Source organism: Hippocampus comes, unplaced genomic scaffold (assembly GCF_001891065.2).
Source record: "Hippocampus comes isolate QL1 unplaced genomic scaffold, H_comes_QL1_v1.1 scaffold207, whole genome shotgun sequence".
Lineage (NCBI taxonomy): Eukaryota > Metazoa > Chordata > Actinopteri > Syngnathiformes > Syngnathidae > Hippocampus > Hippocampus comes.
The window spans coordinates 215,092-232,254 of record NW_017805146.1 but is presented as its reverse complement, the minus strand read 5'-3'; the positions used below and the strand labels follow the sequence as shown (position 1 = coordinate 232,254).

The window sequence follows — 17,163 nt, the reverse complement described above, 5'->3', positions numbered from 1 at the left end:
CGCCTTACTATACATGGTCGTTTTTTTCGGCTGAAAATGTCGTCCAAAAACGCCTTACTATACATGGTCGTTTTTTTAGGCTAAAATCGCCTACAATACATGGTCGTTTTTTTTTGTCAAAAAACGCCTTACTATACATGGTCGTTTTTTTTCGGCTAAAACCGCCTTACTATACATGGTCGTTTTTTTCGGCTAATAACGCCTTACTATACATGGTCGTTTTTTTCGTCAAAAAACGCCTTACTATACATGGTCGTTTTTTTTCGGCTAAAACCGCCTTACTATACATGGTCGTTTTTTTCGGCTAATAACGCCTTACTATACATGGTCGTTTTTTTCGTCAAAAAACGCCTTACTATACATGGTCGTTTTTTTTCGGCTAAAACCGCCTTACTATACATGGTCGTTTTTTTCGGCTAATAACGCCTTACTATACATGGTCGTTTTTTTCGTCAAAAAACGCCTTACTATACATGGTCGTTTTTTTTCGGCTAAAACCGCCTTACTATACATGGTCGTTTTTTTCGGCTAATAACGCCTTACTATACATGGTCGTTTTTTTCGTCAAAAAACGCCTTACTATACATGGTCGTTTTTTTTCGGCTAAAACCGCCTTACTATACATGGTCGTTTTTTTCGGCTAATAACGCCTTACTATACATGGTCGTTTTTTTCGTCAAAAAACGCCTTACTATACATGGTCGTTTTTTTTCGGCTAAAACCGCCTTACTATACATGGTCGTTTTTTTCGGCTAATAACGCCTTACTATACATGGTCGTTTTTTTCGTCAAAAAACGCCTTACTATACATGGTCGTTTTTTTTCGGCTAAAACCGCCTTACTATACATGGTCGTTTTTTTCGGCTAATAACGCCTTACTATACATGGTCGTTTTTTTCGTCAAAAAACGCCTTACTATACATGGTCGTTTTTTTTCGGCTAAAACCGCCTTACTATACATGGTCGTTTTTTTCGGCTAATAACGCCTTACTATACATGGTCGTTTTTTTCGTCAAAAAACGCCTTACTATACATGGTCGTTTTTTTTCGGCTAAAACCGCCTTACTATACATGGTCGTTTTTTTCGGCTAATAACGCCTTACTATACATGGTCGTTTTTTTCGTCAAAAAACGCCTTACTATACATGGTCGTTTTTTTTCGGCTAAAACCGCCTTACTATACATGGTCGTTTTTTTCGGCTAATAACGCCTTACTATACATGGTCGTTTTTTTCGTCAAAAAACGCCTTACTATACATGGTCGTTTTTTTTCGGCTAAAACCGCCTTACTATACATGGTCGTTTTTTTCGGCTAATAACGCCTTACTATACATGGTCGTTTTTTTCGTCAAAAAACGCCTTACTATACATGGTCGTTTTTTTTCGGCTAAAACCGCCTTACTATACATGGTCGTTTTTTTCGGCTAATAACGCCTTACTATACATGGTCGTTTTTTTCGTCAAAAAACGCCTTACTATACATGGTCGTTTTTTTTCGGCTAAAACCGCCTTACTATACATGGTCGTTTTTTTCGGCTAATAACGCCTTACTATACATGGTCGTTTTTTTCGTCAAAAAACGCCTTACTATACATGGTCGTTTTTTTTCGGCTAAAACCGCCTTACTATACATGGTCGTTTTTTTCGGCTAATAACGCCTTACTATACATGGTCGTTTTTTTCGTCAAAAAACGCCTTACTATACATGGTCGTTTTTTTTCGGCTAAAACCGCCTTACTATACATGGTCGTTTTTTTCGGCTAATAACGCCTTACTATACATGGTCGTTTTTTTCGTCAAAAAACGCCTTACTATACATGGTCGTTTTTTTTCGGCTAAAACCGCCTTACTATACATGGTCGTTTTTTTCGGCTAATAACGCCTTACTATACATGGTCGTTTTTTTCGTCAAAAAACGCCTTACTATACATGGTCGTTTTTTTTCGGCTAAAACCGCCTTACTATACATGGTCGTTTTTTTCGGCTAATAACGCCTTACTATACATGGTCGTTTTTTTCGTCAAAAAACGCCTTACTATACATGGTCGTTTTTTTTCGGCTAAAACCGCCTTACTATACATGGTCGTTTTTTTCGGCTAATAACGCCTTACTATACATGGTCGTTTTTTTCGTCAAAAAACGCCTTACTATACATGGTCGTTTTTTTTCGGCTAAAACCGCCTTACTATACATGGTCGTTTTTTTCGGCTAATAACGCCTTACTATACATGGTCGTTTTTTTCGTCAAAAAACGCCTTACTATACATGGTCGTTTTTTTTCGGCTAAAACCGCCTTACTATACATGGTCGTTTTTTTCGGCTAATAACGCCTTACTATACATGGTCGTTTTTTTCGTCAAAAAACGCCTTACTATACATGGTCGTTTTTTTTCGGCTAAAACCGCCTTACTATACATGGTCGTTTTTTTCGGCTAATAACGCCTTACTATACATGGTCGTTTTTTTCGTCAAAAAACGCCTTACTATACATGGTCGTTTTTTTTCGGCTAAAACCGCCTTACTATACATGGTCGTTTTTTTCGGCTAATAACGCCTTACTATACATGGTCGTTTTTTTCGTCAAAAAACGCCTTACTATACATGGTCGTTTTTTTTCGGCTAAAACCGCCTTACTATACATGGTCGTTTTTTTCGGCTAATAACGCCTTACTATACATGGTCGTTTTTTTCGTCAAAAAACGCCTTACTATACATGGTCGTTTTTTTTCGGCTAAAACCGCCTTACTATACATGGTCGTTTTTTTCGGCTAATAACGCCTTACTATACATGGTCGTTTTTTTCGTCAAAAAACGCCTTACTATACATGGTCGTTTTTTTTCGGCTAAAACCGCCTTACTATACATGGTCGTTTTTTTCGGCTAATAACGCCTTACTATACATGGTCGTTTTTTTCGTCAAAAAACGCCTTACTATACATGGTCGTTTTTTTTCGGCTAAAACCGCCTTACTATACATGGTCGTTTTTTTCGGCTAATAACGCCTTACTATACATGGTCGTTTTTTTCGTCAAAAAACGCCTTACTATACATGGTCGTTTTTTTTCGGCTAAAACCGCCTTACTATACATGGTCGTTTTTTTCGGCTAATAACGCCTTACTATACATGGTCGTTTTTTTCGTCAAAAAACGCCTTACTATACATGGTCGTTTTTTTTCGGCTAAAACCGCCTTACTATACATGGTCGTTTTTTTCGGCTAAAAACGCCTTCCTATACATGGTCGTTTTTTTCGTCTAAAAACGCCTTACTATTCATCAGGGGTGTATAACATACGGCCGGAACGGGCCCGCAAGGAGGTTTAATCAGGCCCACAGGATAATTTAAAAGTTAAAAAAATGCACAAAAGACATGGAATGAATATTTTTAATAAGGTGCAGTTCATGCAATATCCGCTACGGGAACACACTGGTTTGATCAGAGGAAAAGACAACATTGTTTTTATCAGAGAAGAAGACAACAGCGGCTTCATTCTGTCACTGAGACAGACCCAACACAGCCGACCCTGTCAAGGACATGTAAATACTTTATTCTTTCCACATATTATAGCATTCTCTTAGTTTGTAAGGCGTAGGCAGGGATTTGATTTAGATTTTATATGCTCGTGTAAATGGTTTAAAAATTCCTTTCTTCATAAATCTCGTTTAATCTTAAAAGTACATTACTATATTTTTCAAGACCAATTACCTGTTAAGGTTTTGTGCCTTTGTACAGTCAGTGGCATCAGTTGCAATGTGAATGATAAAAGTAAATTGCACATTTGTCTCAGGAAATCTTAGGTGCTTCATGAAATGTTTTGTAAAAGATATGTTCATTAAATTTCAACATTGTCCTCGTGTTCTTATGCATCTGATGTTCATTAAATTTCAACATTGTCCTAATGTTCTTATGCATCTGTCGACCAAAACAAAGGAAAGACATATTATTTTGGTTATTTATAGCAGAGTATGGTATAATTTTTAATGGTCCGGCCCACTTGACATCTACCGAGGTCGTATGTGGCCAACAATGTGAAATGAGTTTGACACCCCTGGCCAAGAAAGCAAAATGACAAAATGACACGATCTCTTTGTGCAACTTGTCTTCAATCGAAAACGAAGTTGGCTTTGCAAACTCTCTCCTGATCTCAGGATGGCATTCTGAAGGCAGGCAGTAGGAAATACTGGCGTCGTCGATGGGTTATGGGTTAGGTTGGAGTGCCATCACATCGCCCACAAGAGACGCCAACCGTCTCACCAAATATGTTCTTTTTTTTTTAACCTTCAAAACCTCCGAGCACAGACCTGCAGGCAACACTTTTTGCTCTTCACCCCGTTATTCGCAAGGCGCTGAAGTCAAACTTTGGGCCAGCCTGAAAAGTAGGAGACATTTACACTCGTTCAATGCACCATCATGACTACTTTTTTGACTTTTTTTTTCTCCCCCAGGCAGCAGTAAACATGATCGGCTTCCTGCTCTCGAAAGACCCCACACACAGTTTATCTCCCTGGTAAGTTTCATGCCCAACACATCTTTGTCTGCACAAGAAATTGACTTGCGTGTAACTCACGGATGCCTTTCCCCTCAGGTCAACACACCTGTCCCACGTTCTTCTCAAGAGCTGACCACTTCGCCGCCCAGCAACAAGCAGACTGCCATCCAACTTGCAACTTTTTCCTCTGCTTTTATGATTGTCTACTCTGCAAAAGAAATAAAGCTTGATTACAAAGAACACTTCAACTCAACTTCATTTTTAAACACATCACCACAACCTAACTTTAAAAAAATGTTTTAAAAAACAAAATTATTATTCAGTTTTTTAAAAACTTTTTTCTGAATTTTTTTCAAACATTTTTTTCCCAAAAATTTTTTTCCTGGATTTTTTTTTCCAGGCAGAAAAATCCAAGAGAGTGGGTGTGGCCTGGCTGGAATGATGGCTGATGATTCGATAGTTGTGAAAGTGGGTGGAGCATGATGATAACACGTTGTGATTGGTGGAAGGGGGCGTGGCGATGCATGTTAGGCGTTCTCTGATTGGTGGAGTCTTTAGGAGGCGTGATTATGAAAATGTAGAGCAATCTGATTGGTCAAATTTATGAAAGTGGGCATGGTTATTCAAATTAGGGTCGCGGTTATGCAAATGAGGGGCCTCACCGCGATTGGTGGATGTCAAATTGGGTGTGGTTTGGGGCGGGCATTGCAGCACTTTTTCAAAGTCCCAGTTGAGTCTTCAGCTCAGACTTACACTTGGGTAACATCAGACAGTCTTCACTTTCTTTGCTTGATAATTGTTGCTATTTCCAGTCAGTAGAGTGCAATATTTAGGTCACCAAGTCATTTATTAAAATGTATGCTAAATTTGTCATAAATATTTAAAAGAAAAGCTGAAGTTAAAAGAGCCGTTTGAGAGCCAAAATGAGCCGGCTCTTTTCACTGAGCCGATCGAAATGAACCGGATCACCGAAAAGAGCCGAAAATCCCATCACTTCTGTCGATGGATCAGATCAGAACTCAACATCGTCTTTCGGTGCAGGTGCCAAGCTGTCGCCATCTCGTGGTCAATATGAGAAATGCTACAGGTGACAACTTCCGGAAACCCAAAACGAATACAGTACTCGAGTACTGTTTTGAAAATTGAAAATCAAAATGTTTATTGGACTTCTCCTGACTCGTGCCGGACAACAAACAAGCTCTATCTCAGTTTGGTGTTTATATTTTAAAACGAAAGACAAATAACAGCCGTTTTCGCACATTCAACAATTCTGAAGCATAATTTAATATTTGCAAGTGAAGACGTGATAAATGCTCACGCGACATTCACAAACACGTGTGTAAATCCCGCTTGTGTGTGGATTTAAAAGAAACAACCACACGTGAAAATTCGGAGCCATTTTTAGACAAAGGAGGAGCTTCGGGCGATGACGTATATCTGCGTGTGTGCACCTGCCACACCTGTCCTGCTAACTTCTTCACGCTTCCGCTAGTGACGACCGATAAAAACACAAAAAAGTTGGCACTTCTTCGACCCGTATTGGACTCACTTCGGCGTGTGTGAACTTAAGTAGGTGAGTGGATTCTTCGGACATATCACGGCTGTGTGTGTGTGTGTAAGTGGGCTCAACAAGTTCTTAAGTTAAAACTGCATTCCTCCGCTCGTTTATTAGCTAGGACACATTGGTCGATACAGCTAAACAAGCCTGTCTGTTTTGGTTTAGCCCCCCTCCCCCCGTTTCCTGTCCGCGTTGTTCTTAGTTTTTCTGGTCAAAGTCTACCTTTTGTTCTCCTTTCTCACGAAGTAGCCACACTACAATTTATTTCCTGCTAACTATTAAGTAAACTGTTTTATGAAGTAATATCTACTTATACTATAAAATCGAAATAAAAAATTATTTGCAAAACTGTTTTGAACAGATCAATTCGAACGTGAAAACATGACGAACCATTTCAAAATGTTTTCCACCATCAGTGTACTTATCTGTACAAATTAATTGACTTTTTAGAATCTTTATGACAGGGAAATAAATAACAGTGGTAATGCAGTTGCACAAGTGTGCACGGTCTCAAGTGGAAATTTGGTTGTGTTCCTTATGACTCAATCATACTGTAACTCAAAAATAAAGTTCAGGTGTTCTAGTTGGCTTTTCCAAAAGTCTTTGTTGCTACATCTTACAGCATTAGCCAGACTGGTCTGCAGCATCACTCCACAAAAAAGTTTGATTTGAACATGGGTGTGAACTTTTTGTATCCCTCTACATTATTTCGATGCTGTGCTCAGAAAACACATTGAACATTTTGCATTTTACTCATTTTTTAAATGTTATCTCTTCACAGGGAAAATTAAATACTATTGAGTATGTGAAGGCCGCATTTTTGACGGCCTTAAAGCTCCATATTCCAAGACAATTTTGCATCTTTACTCTAACTCCTCGAAGAGGACTAAAACATGTCTTGCCAAGTGCCTGGTGAGGAGGAGCTGGTCGTTCTCTTGCCGTTCGGCCCGATTGCACAAGGTCAGCTGACGGGAAGTAACAAGACTGCAGAAGAGGAATTAAAGGAGCAAAAACCTGAAGAAGTAGTAAAGATGGAGGAAGAGGTTCCAGGAGCCGGTGACGTCACCCTCCCTTGGCCTGGAGACAGGGACAAGAGGAGTGAGGACACGGACGGCGTGTCGTTGGGGGTTTGCGTGTCTGACAAGGACGATGATGGGCTGAGCAAAGCCAAGTGGCGCGAGAGCATGCCCGAGGGTGACAAGTGGAGGGACGACCTGCCGGCGGTGCAGAGGGACAGCAAAGGAGATGGCTCGCTGGCAGACGACGAAGAAGAAAATGAGGAAGAAGAGGTGTCCCATTGGGTCTCTGAGAAAGGTGCCATGGGTTTTACTCCTCAAGTCAAAGTAATTCGCCGGCAGTCCAGCGAGGTTGTGCCCCAAGAGAGCAGACTGGACATGGGCATGGACGACCGCCACGAACACGACAAGGATGTGAGGAAGTCGCAAACGCCTTTAGATGACTGCAATGAATTGCAGCAGAATGACTGTGAGTACAATACACACAAACCTTGGAATCTGAGAAAAACCTTGAAACAGAAATTATGGAAAAAAGTAAATGTACAAAGTATTTTGGTGTTTCTTTTGTTGCGGCCCAGTGTAATTCAATTGTGCTTTGTTGTTCAGATTTGTGCGGCGATATGTGCAGCGAGAAGCTGAAGCTGGCCTTGTGGACGGCGTTGGCGGCGCTGGTGTTCCCCTTCCTGGTGTGGGGGGGATACGCACTCCTGCCCTTTGACTCCCCGCTGATGGGCAGTGCCCCCCACAGGGTGGTCTACACACTACGCTGTGCCGTCTTTGCCTCTGTGCCCGTGCTGCTGGGTAACTTAGCCTCTGAGGGGTCATGACGCATGATCCACGTGTGAGATCTATGTGTGTGTGTGTGAGATGTGATGAGAGTACTGTGGATCTGAAGTATACAAACCCATATTCTGAGCTTTATCTGGGGTTAATCAGAAACGCTTTAAATGGTGACAGGTGTGCTGACTTCCACTTAGTTCAGGGGTAGGGAACTCCGGTTCCTCGGGAGCCATATCCTGCCTGTTTTAGGTCCCTCCCTACTCCAACACACCTGATTCAAACAATCAGCTCATCAGCAAGCTCTGTCAAGGCCTGCACAATTGAATCAGGTGTGTTGGAGTAGGGAAGGACCTAAAAGAGGCAGGATATGGCTCTCGAGGAACTGGAGTTCCCTACCCCTGGTTTAGATGGTGAATAATTCTAAAAACAGCCGCGTCCAGTTATGTGGGTGTTCAACCGCCTTATTTTAGTTGATAATTTTGACTTCAACTCTCAACAAAATTGCAGTTGTTGTGGTCTATCACAAAAAAAAACGCTCTGTATCTGTATCACTAAAAGAAGAATGCTATATTTACCTTTTTTTTGTGTGTTTGTAGGCGTGGTGGTGCAGGGTGTGGCCAGGGTTCGCTATGGCGAGATGAAACCGAGCTTCCAGAGCAAAATGCCTAACAGGAAGGTGTCACTGCACAGACATTACGTTAGCCAATCAGTGGGCCTCTTCCTCTTCTACTTCCTGCAGCTGAGCGTCTTGGCGTCCTACGTCAGCCACGACCTCATCAAAATAGTGCCACTGCTCACGATCATCTTTGTCTTTGGAAGGTAGGTACCACACCACCACCAAAGAGATCTCCTACACATAGAATTGAGGTAGACACCGCCTTGGCTCTTTTTTTTTGGGGGGGGTTCCTAAGCACATCCACCATGTCACAGGTGCCCGTAAAGTAATTCATGTCAATGGACTCAACTTCTCAATCTCAAAAATGACTATGCAAACATGCACCTTCTGTAAAGCTTGAACATGAGGAGTAAACATTTGTCATTTCAATCGTCACATTAAAAATGACTTTGTTTCGGTGCTTATCTGGTTCCCAGCTATTCGCCCACTAACCCGCACCACTTGGCAAAACTTAGCATTTTGCGTCTTTATACTGTGTGACAAGACATGAATACGCCACCATTTTGTTTGTCAAACTACTTAATGTGCAATTCACATGCCATAGCAGTGCATGACATACTTACATAGCGGTGCAGTTTGATGACTTGTTTGCCCACGTGGTTGTTTTTGCCCTCAGGTTGATCTACTGGCTCTGCTTGTCGCTGGGCAGCAGCATCCGAGGCTTGGGCTTCGGTCTGTCCTTTTTCCCCATGTTGGTCATGCTGGCCGCCAACCTCTACTTCGTGTCCTCTTCAACGGGACCGGAGGCCGTCTTCGATGTGGAGCCGCCCACCACGGCCCCTCCGCCTCAGCAGCGCTGGTGGGGCTGACCGGCACAGCGGGCGTTGGGACACTAACAAACCAATCTTTGACCGACGCCTTAATTTCCCCCAACTGGCCTCCAAGTAGAATGAACTTTCCATTCATCTTCAATGACAACTTCTCCTCCTGCCTAAGCCTTTCATTCAAAACTCAAAATTCTCAAAATGATTTCCTGCAAAATCTGACTAGTTTGAAAAAAAAGTGTGCAACTCAAAAGCAACTGTAAATAAGTCTTTTTATATGAGGTTAAAATATTTCAGATTTTTGAATGTTCTGCCGATCACTTATTTAGAAGTAGCCGATTTGTGTTGAATGTTGGAACGAATTGAATTTATTCCAGGCCGATCGTGTGCGGGGACCAGAACGTGTTCAATAAAACTTGGCGAAAAGGCGAGCACACAGTTGAACTTCACTCCGTTTGTCATTTAATATATAAAATACAGTAAAACATACGCAAAAAGGAGAAGGTTTCAAGGAACTTGGATACTTTGGTACAACAAACACTTTCTGTAAAAGCGGTATAGAATTTCAATAACATCAGTGCATACTTTTGTATATGAAAATATACACAAACTGTATATCGTTCAAGAAAAACAAAACGGCGAAACATCTTTACATCAAAACCCATAGCAGACTAGCTCAACACAATATATTAGCTATAAATTTCATCTTTAGTCTTTTATTTGCTACATCATTCTGACTGCTTGTGACATAACGGTTACCTGTGTCCCATGCGTCTAAACATGTTTCAAATTCCACCAATTTTTCTTTATAAATATATTCTATATCTGGATGAAAACTGCAGCATTTAACTGGTATGTTCCTTTTATTGCATTTGTCTAATACCGCATTGTCCGATCGTGCAAGTTACTTTGAACAAAAAGGAAACCAGTTTTGGATGTTGGTGATACGATGACAAAGAGTTCAAAAATTCCAAGCTTAGCAAACAAAAAGGCTCCGTCGTCATTGGGCGCCGCACTGAACCGGCACAAAGAAATCTCAAAAACATAAGGTACACGACACGTAACGGGTCCAAATGTCATCAGCAGATTGTCATTTGACCACACGGGGCAGGATGGAGCCAATTGGAGTGGTGTCACTTTGCAGTTCGTCATTGCTAACCGATCTTCATGTTTTGGCTTTTCTAATAAAAAGCATGTACACTATGGCCACATTTTTACACTCTAAATGTAAAAACATGCACTTTGTATAGTTTTCATCTCACTGTGATTCAATACATATTTTTTTCATCTGGAAAAAAACAAAAAAAATCCGTTTTTAATTCAACAGTAACATTTTTGTCGTACTTTCGCTTGTCAATGAAACTCGTGCATGATCATATTTTGAGCTTTTCTAATTCTGTAAAAACTATAGAGATAAAAAAAAGCTAAAATGCTGATACATGCTTTTTATTGGGCAAATGTTTGTTAATTAAATTATTTTTAAAATTTAACCTCAAAGTCAAAATCTTGTGTTTTTTTTCCCCCATCGCACCATGGAAAGATTAAAACAAAAATGTGCCATGAAATATTTTTTTGAGAAGAATGTTTTTTGTGAAAAGCATGTATCTTAATTTTTGTGATAAAATTGGAAATCGGTCACAATCCAACGTCAACGATGCATCTCAAAATTTGGTCATGTTGAGATGCATGAAAAAACTCAACTTTTCTCAGCTAGCAAAAATTGCATCATCTGAGGCATCGGTACATTTTTTGGCATGCTTTTTTTTTTGTGTGTGTAAAATTGACCTTTAGCTCTGAAAGCTGGTCCTGTTCATCATGATGACTTTGTGATTGTCCAATCAAACCTCTGCACATAACACCGAGGTGATTTAACTAGCTAACTAACTGTCTTGGGGCTTTAAGTTAGTACCTCTGCCGTGATGCGTTTTTTTATTTTTTTTAATTTTGATGAGGATTCTTGCATGGTATTGATTTTTAAAGAAAGCGTGTTTTAAAATGAATTATGTTGTAATGCAGTAACAGTCTTACAGAACTTAGTATTTTAAAGCTCTGCTTAAAACATCTTTTTTTTTTTTCATCAAGTTCAATCAACACAACTAAGTGCTGCCAGTTTACGCATGGACTTAACAGTCAAGTGACCGCAGACAAGTGGACGTGATTACGGGGGGCATGGGGGGGGGGGGGTTATTAGGAGCTTCGGTGTGTAAGGTCGGAGTAGACATCATCTCTTCTATTTGAACTAGATAATTTGTGCACACACATTCCCACACTGAAATAATGGCGACGAAACAAAGTCCTATTAAAAATGACATCAAACAATCTGTTGACTTTACTGCTTGCCGTAGAAAAAGAGCTAAATGTGCATCTAGATATGAAGCTAGGCTAAGGTGAAGAAGGGCAGTGATTGTGTGCGAGTGTGTGATGCTTTTCCAATGTGCGTGTTGGGTGTGTAGCAAACATGACAACAACACGACCAAGCAGCACTAAGTGGGGTACGCTACCCAAACATATCAACGTCACGCTTGTTTGTAATAATAATAATAATAATAATAATAGTATAATAGCGGACAGATCCACTGAGTTGACTTTTTTTTCTTTTTTTTTTTTAAGGGCTAGCTAGCAAAGTCAATGCAAATATACTCATCTGTACATACACGCGCTTGAAGCCAAAAAGCTAACGGGAGCGTTAGAAACATAGAAAACATCCGTTCACTTTGGGGAACCACGGGAAAAGTAGATGGGAGGTCTAACCCGTGCTTGAAAAGAGGGCATAAAGGTTTTGTGGAGGCGGGTTGGAGGTTTTCTACAAAGTGACGGACCCTCAGAACCAGTACCATCTGAGAAAGAACACCAAAGCGTGTCTACATAGCGCCCAAGTCATGAGTGTCCGTTTCGTGCGCGCCGTGTTTCATTTGGCATTCCGACGACTGCGTTGGCACGAGGCGCTTCCAAAAAGAGAAAAAATAAGTGCAGCATGGGAGGGATTTGCTGAAGAATGGACAGGTTAAAATGGTGTCCACAGAAAGCAGCAAGTGAGGTCCGCTGGATATGGACTAGATGAATGGAGGTGAGAAACAATGTCTGTCAAAGCTGAATAGACTCGACTGGACTTGTGGGTTGGTCAAGGTGTGTTTAATCTAAAAGGCTTCGACTAGAGATGTGGAGTTCACCGAAACAGCTCTTTGTTGTTGCCAGGTCATTGGCAGGTTGGTTAGTGTAACAGTCGTTGGACTGATTGGTTAAGGAGGTTGATGAATTGGGTGAGACGCTTGGTTGATCGTTATGCTATTGTGGCCAAGCGTGATTGGGCAAAGACCAGTTCTCATGAAAAATGATTCAGCAGCCTGGCAGCCATGCCTGGCAACAACCCTCGCGTGACCATCACCAGGAGACACACATCACAGACATAAATAGGAGAATTCAATCAACAAATGGACTTATCAAATAACCAAATATCAAATGGTCAACCTACTAATCAATTCGAGGTTGCCTTTTCCTCAAGCCATGACCACTTGAACGTGTTCCTAACACTCGCGTCGATTGCACGTATGTCAGCTTGCCTGTGTACCTGCTTGCGCTAGGGCCGTACCTGGACGATCACGCATGAATTAGTTTACACAAATCGCTCTTCAAATACTCGACATTCAATGATTAATCTGACTTTTGTGTGCACACGTGCACCCTTTGTGGCTTCCGTTCTCGCCGAAATGTCGAAATCTCCGAGAAATGGCGAGGTCATGAGAATGCGAGGGGAGGGATGTTACTGTTACTAGTGTTCGTGCCTCAACATGACTACGCTCGTGAAAGCAAAACAACGAACTCAAACGCGTGTTCGTTTAATGTTATCAACTAATATCCGGATTAATTTTAGGCAATTTTTCCTCAATTTTCCAGAGGAAATTTCATGAAAATTTGAAAATCCAAAATTCCGGGAAAATCCGGAGGACTTTCATCTCTAATGAGTATAGTGGCCACCTATTGGACGTTTTGCAACCATATCAATGATTCGTAGACCAGCCGGGCCGATGAGATTTAGACGTGAAGAAGCCTTTTGGATTAAAGGTTAACAACCAACATGAGTCCACCTGCCTCCATTCATCTTTTGCCTGCAAGGCTGAGAACGTACACAGACGTGTTGGTGTCGAGGCTCAAGCGCGTGGTGAGGCATTTGTTTTCAACGTCCTCACCTGTGGCGTGTACGACGTGACGTGATGTGTTTAAGTGTCGTACGAACCTCCCCACGTGCTCTCGGCCGCCGCTTATGTCACCCAGGCGTTCAATCTCATTCTCTTGATGTTGCCCCCCTCTTGCTCCGGCGAGGGGCTGAAGTCACTGCGGCCTGGCCCGACGCTCCCTGCGGCGGCGCTGACCACGTTGTTGTTATTGTTGTTCGCGCCGCTCCCCCCACCGCCGCCGCCTGTGTCCTCACGGTCGCTGCCTTCGAAGGAGCTGGCGTTGCTACTCACACTGTCAGCAGGCGAGCGTCCCGTCGGCGGCTCCAGGCACAGAAGTGAGCCTGGGTACTGGGGCGGTGCCGTCAGAGTGGCGCCAGAGGACGGAGGAGGCGGCGCAGCCGGAGGAGGACAAGGGGTGCTGCGGTCCTGGCCCGGCGACACCGGCTCCGACTTGATGCTGACGCCGCTGCTGGTGTTGACCGTCAACATGGCGCCTTGAGGTATGTGCGCCACAGGCCTGACCGCAAGAACAGCATCATATTAAACAAGCCAACACAAATGTTTTGACATGTTTTACAACGCAAAACAAGAAGAAGCCATTTTCAACAAGCCTGTGATGCATTCAGGGACCCCGTGGCTAACACACAAACAGGAAGGTTCCAGTAGTGAAAGCGCAAGAGTTTGGACTCTGCCGGAACCTCACAACAAAAACCAAAGAAGCTAATGCTAGCATGCTAAGCTAAGAGACAGTTGTGACATTTACATGCGGTTTCGTGCTACAGTGGAACCCCTATCTAGTCGAACATGGTGACAAACTGTTCAGTAGGAAAAGGATTCACTTTTTTGGAGGCGGGGGGGAGATACCGGTATTATGCATGTGAACAAAAAATATACATGGGAAGATACTTTTTTACTGTAAACAATGTTTGTACATTTACATTATCATTAAAATTGGAACAGATTATTCTGTGAAGGCTGCCGGGAAACATCCAGCAATGTTTCAGAGTGGATTGTGTTGGAGCTGAAAAGAGGTTCCACTGTGCTTGCGTTACCTCACTACAATCAATTGTAGCTACTATGTCCACCTGTACCACTTGTGTGTTTTATTTTGGGCCGTTTTCCAAATGACACCATTTCGCAGCAAGCACTATAAAGGGTGAAACATGCTCAAATTACCTTTCTCCAGCGAGACTGCCTAAACCAAAAAAGCCAGGTGTGTTTGCTCCACTAACTAAAGGGGGATCCTCAGTTTGCGATGGTCCCAACCATTCACTATTTTGTCACGTTTGTAGCTTTGTGATAGACTACATTGCGATCTGACTTTTGGGGTATGATGCCAGTGTAGGAATGCAACTCTTTCATAAACCAGGGACCGAAGTCTGGAGACCTGTCGTCCAAATGTCTGGTGAAAAAAAATTGGTATCCCACTTGTAATGATGGTCTCATGATGAAATCAAAATGGTTATGGTTAGTCATCTGTAACGCGTCATCTGTAGTAAAACATTTTGTTTAGGAGCATCCAATGAAAAATGAGTGATGTGGTATTGGGAGTTCACTTCTGGAACGATCAACATGACAGCCCTGGAAGCGTGAGGAGACATGTTCACACACACACACACACACACACACATGCTAAGGAGGAAGGCGGGTGCGAGGAAGGGGATTTCAGCCAAAAAGCGTACATGAAGACAAAAGGGGGGCGGGGCAGGAAAAGGAAGTGGGATACAGTACCGGCCCAACCACTCATCTCTACCCAAGAGCAGGTTGGACGGAGAGCCCAGACTGTGGGAAAGAAGACAAAAGGTTGGAGCTTCCCACAACCCAAAAACGATGAACCGGACATAAGTGAGCGTTGATCAACAACCGCAATAATGTCATCTGGAACAACACAAACTCTTCTGTGCTCTTCCTTCATACAATACACACCGAGACCCGACACTGGAACACTCAAAATGACCACAAAGACACAGAGAGTTCCTTCCTGCCTCACTATTTTGAAGCAAAATGTGCAGCATCAAAGACATAGAGACTAACAACCTGACAGGGACAAAAAACACCCACAATGACAAAGTGTGAGTCAGTCGAACATTGCAGGTCCTTCACTGGCGACACCGATACATGTACAGCTGCATATTCTATGGCCTGATTTGCGTCGCGTAGTTCAAGGGTTACACTTTCAATCGGTGACGTATGCACGCAAATAAAAACAAATATGCTACGTTAAATGTCTGCCCATTATTAAATAATCTCAACGCTTATGTTATAATGTGCTGGTTACCACTATTAAAATCAACAGAGGAAGGTTTAGGACAAGCCAACTGAAATTTGTTGGTCATGTTGAGCATTTGGATTATTTAGGTACTGTAAGTACAGGTGACACTTAATAAAACACCTAATTTATGGTGACATGAGGACCCATGAAGGCGGCTATAAATAAAATAATTATTATTACATCAGAATCTGGCTCCTGCACTTGCAGTGTAAATTCAGTCTTATAGAAAAGCTGTACTGAATATACAGTATGTATCCTGAGTATCGTTAGGATTAAAAGACTGTGCTCTCCTCCCTACAGACACAAGGTGGCAACACTGGACGCACACGCTCACTCACACACACAAGCTCGCTGACTCAAGTGGCTCAAACACATGCACACAGACAGGTTTGTGGTGGCCGTTCACCTTAGATTGGCGGCCAGGCTGGACACCTGGCCAGACAGCTCGCTGCTCTGTTTGTCGACGCCCCACATGCTGCATGGCGACAAGAGCACAGAGTACACTTCAAGGACCTGCCGTTCACACTAACGTCTGCGACCCAATCACACCACGCAAGAGGCCGGGGTGGGGGTTCATCAGTCTATTTGCGGTGCAAGGAATAACCGCTGCCCAAATCCGCGCTTTCTATTGTGTCGAGACTGAAATGGTGTAATGCTGGAGAAGAACGGTGAAATGCTTGCATATAAATGTGTCGTATGAACAGCATGCATGTGGATCGGAGGGAATAGCTGAAAGAACCTACACCAAGTTGCTGAGCGACGCCAGATTGATTTGCTGCTGTTGCGTTTGCTGCTGCGTTTGCTGTGAGACGACGGGCTGCTGTTGCTGCCATGTCGCCACGCTGGTGGGCAGCAAGCCGCCAGGGGATGTCAGGGCATGAAGCGTGGTAATGTCTGCGCTTGTCAGCTGGTAATCTAACAAAAATAAGAAATAAAATTGGGGCAAGACTTTAGCCTTATTCCACACTGCCTGTAACGGTAACAACAACAGATGCAAACATTTTGATAGGTAGGACAGCTCAACCCTCTCAGCTGACAGAGCTGAAATGCACATCGTGTATCATTCATAATGGATATTTTGCGGTTCACCTGTGTTGTATGCTGTGGACATGGCGGAGAAGGGCAGCCCCTGCGCCAGGAGGCTGGGCGTGGCCACTGACACCACAGGTGTGGTGAGGGTCTGGGCCACCTGGGCGCCGACTGCCAGCCGCTGGGCGTTCTGTCAGAGAGGGAAGCAAGTCGTTACATGTCGCCACTTTCACATTGGCAAAGTCTCTGGCATGCTTGCGGTGACACCGTACACAGGGTAAGGGGTTTTCCTTGTTATGTGTGAAGCATACCGTATATTGGATATTACATGAAAGGCAATTTCAACACAGCTATGATGTAACGGCTTTCCTCAATAGTGGTCGACTCTTGGAAAATTCGGCTGAA

At 42.7% G+C, this 17,163-nt stretch overlaps 2 protein-coding genes across 9 annotated transcripts in view; one reads left to right on the top strand and one right to left on the bottom strand.

The window, feature by feature from the left end:
- The first annotated feature begins 5,915 nt into the window (after positions 1–5,915).
- Positions 5,916–9,713, top strand: tmem79a (transmembrane protein 79a). Of its 2 annotated transcripts, none has more exons than XM_019867828.1 (5): positions 5,916–6,057; positions 6,828–7,531; positions 7,669–7,863; positions 8,439–8,661; positions 9,135–9,713. In XM_019867828.1, exons 2-5 carry the CDS (start codon positions 6,940–6,942, stop codon positions 9,325–9,327), a joined length of 1,203 nt encoding a protein of 400 aa, XP_019723387.1. In that variant the 5' UTR covers positions 5,916–6,057; positions 6,828–6,939; the 3' UTR covers positions 9,328–9,713. The 2 variants fall into 2 exon arrangements, with proteins under 2 accessions (XP_019723387.1, XP_019723386.1); XM_019867827.1 differs by having other exon boundaries at positions 5,916–6,061.
- Positions 9,714–13,334: 3,621 nt separating this feature from the next.
- The window catches only part of LOC109514567 (myocyte-specific enhancer factor 2D homolog), an 11,927-nt gene continuing 8,098 nt past the window's right edge, over positions 13,335–17,163 (bottom strand). For 3 of the 7 annotated variants that reach the window (XM_019867788.1, XM_019867789.1, XM_019867790.1), the window contains 5 exons: positions 16,819–16,948; positions 16,473–16,644; positions 16,136–16,204; positions 15,189–15,239; positions 13,335–13,974 (listed from right to left, as the gene is read on the bottom strand). In XM_019867788.1, coding sequence (XP_019723347.1) covers positions 13,542–13,974; positions 15,189–15,239; positions 16,136–16,204; positions 16,473–16,644; positions 16,819–16,948 — 855 coding nt within the window. In that variant the 3' untranslated portion in view covers positions 13,335–13,541. The remainder of the gene's footprint in view (positions 13,975–15,188; positions 15,240–16,135; positions 16,205–16,472; positions 16,645–16,818; positions 16,949–17,163) is intronic. The other 4 variants (XM_019867792.1, XM_019867794.1, XM_019867795.1 and 1 more) reach the window with 2 other exon arrangements.

What these genes read in the sequence shown, in the direction of transcription:
- tmem79a (XM_019867828.1), top strand. Translation starts at nt 6,940, where the DNA reads ATGTCTTGCCAAGTGCCTGGTGAGGAGGAGCTGGTCGTTCTCTTGCCG. An exon ending in TGAATTGCAGCAGAATGACT is followed by an intron (nt 7,532 to 7,668) that starts GTGAGTACAATA and finishes TTTGTTGTTCAG; the next exon opens with ATTTGTGCGGCGATATGTGC. An exon ending in ATCATCTTTGTCTTTGGAAG is followed by an intron (nt 8,662 to 9,134) that starts GTAGGTACCACA and finishes TTTTGCCCTCAG; the next exon opens with GTTGATCTACTGGCTCTGCT.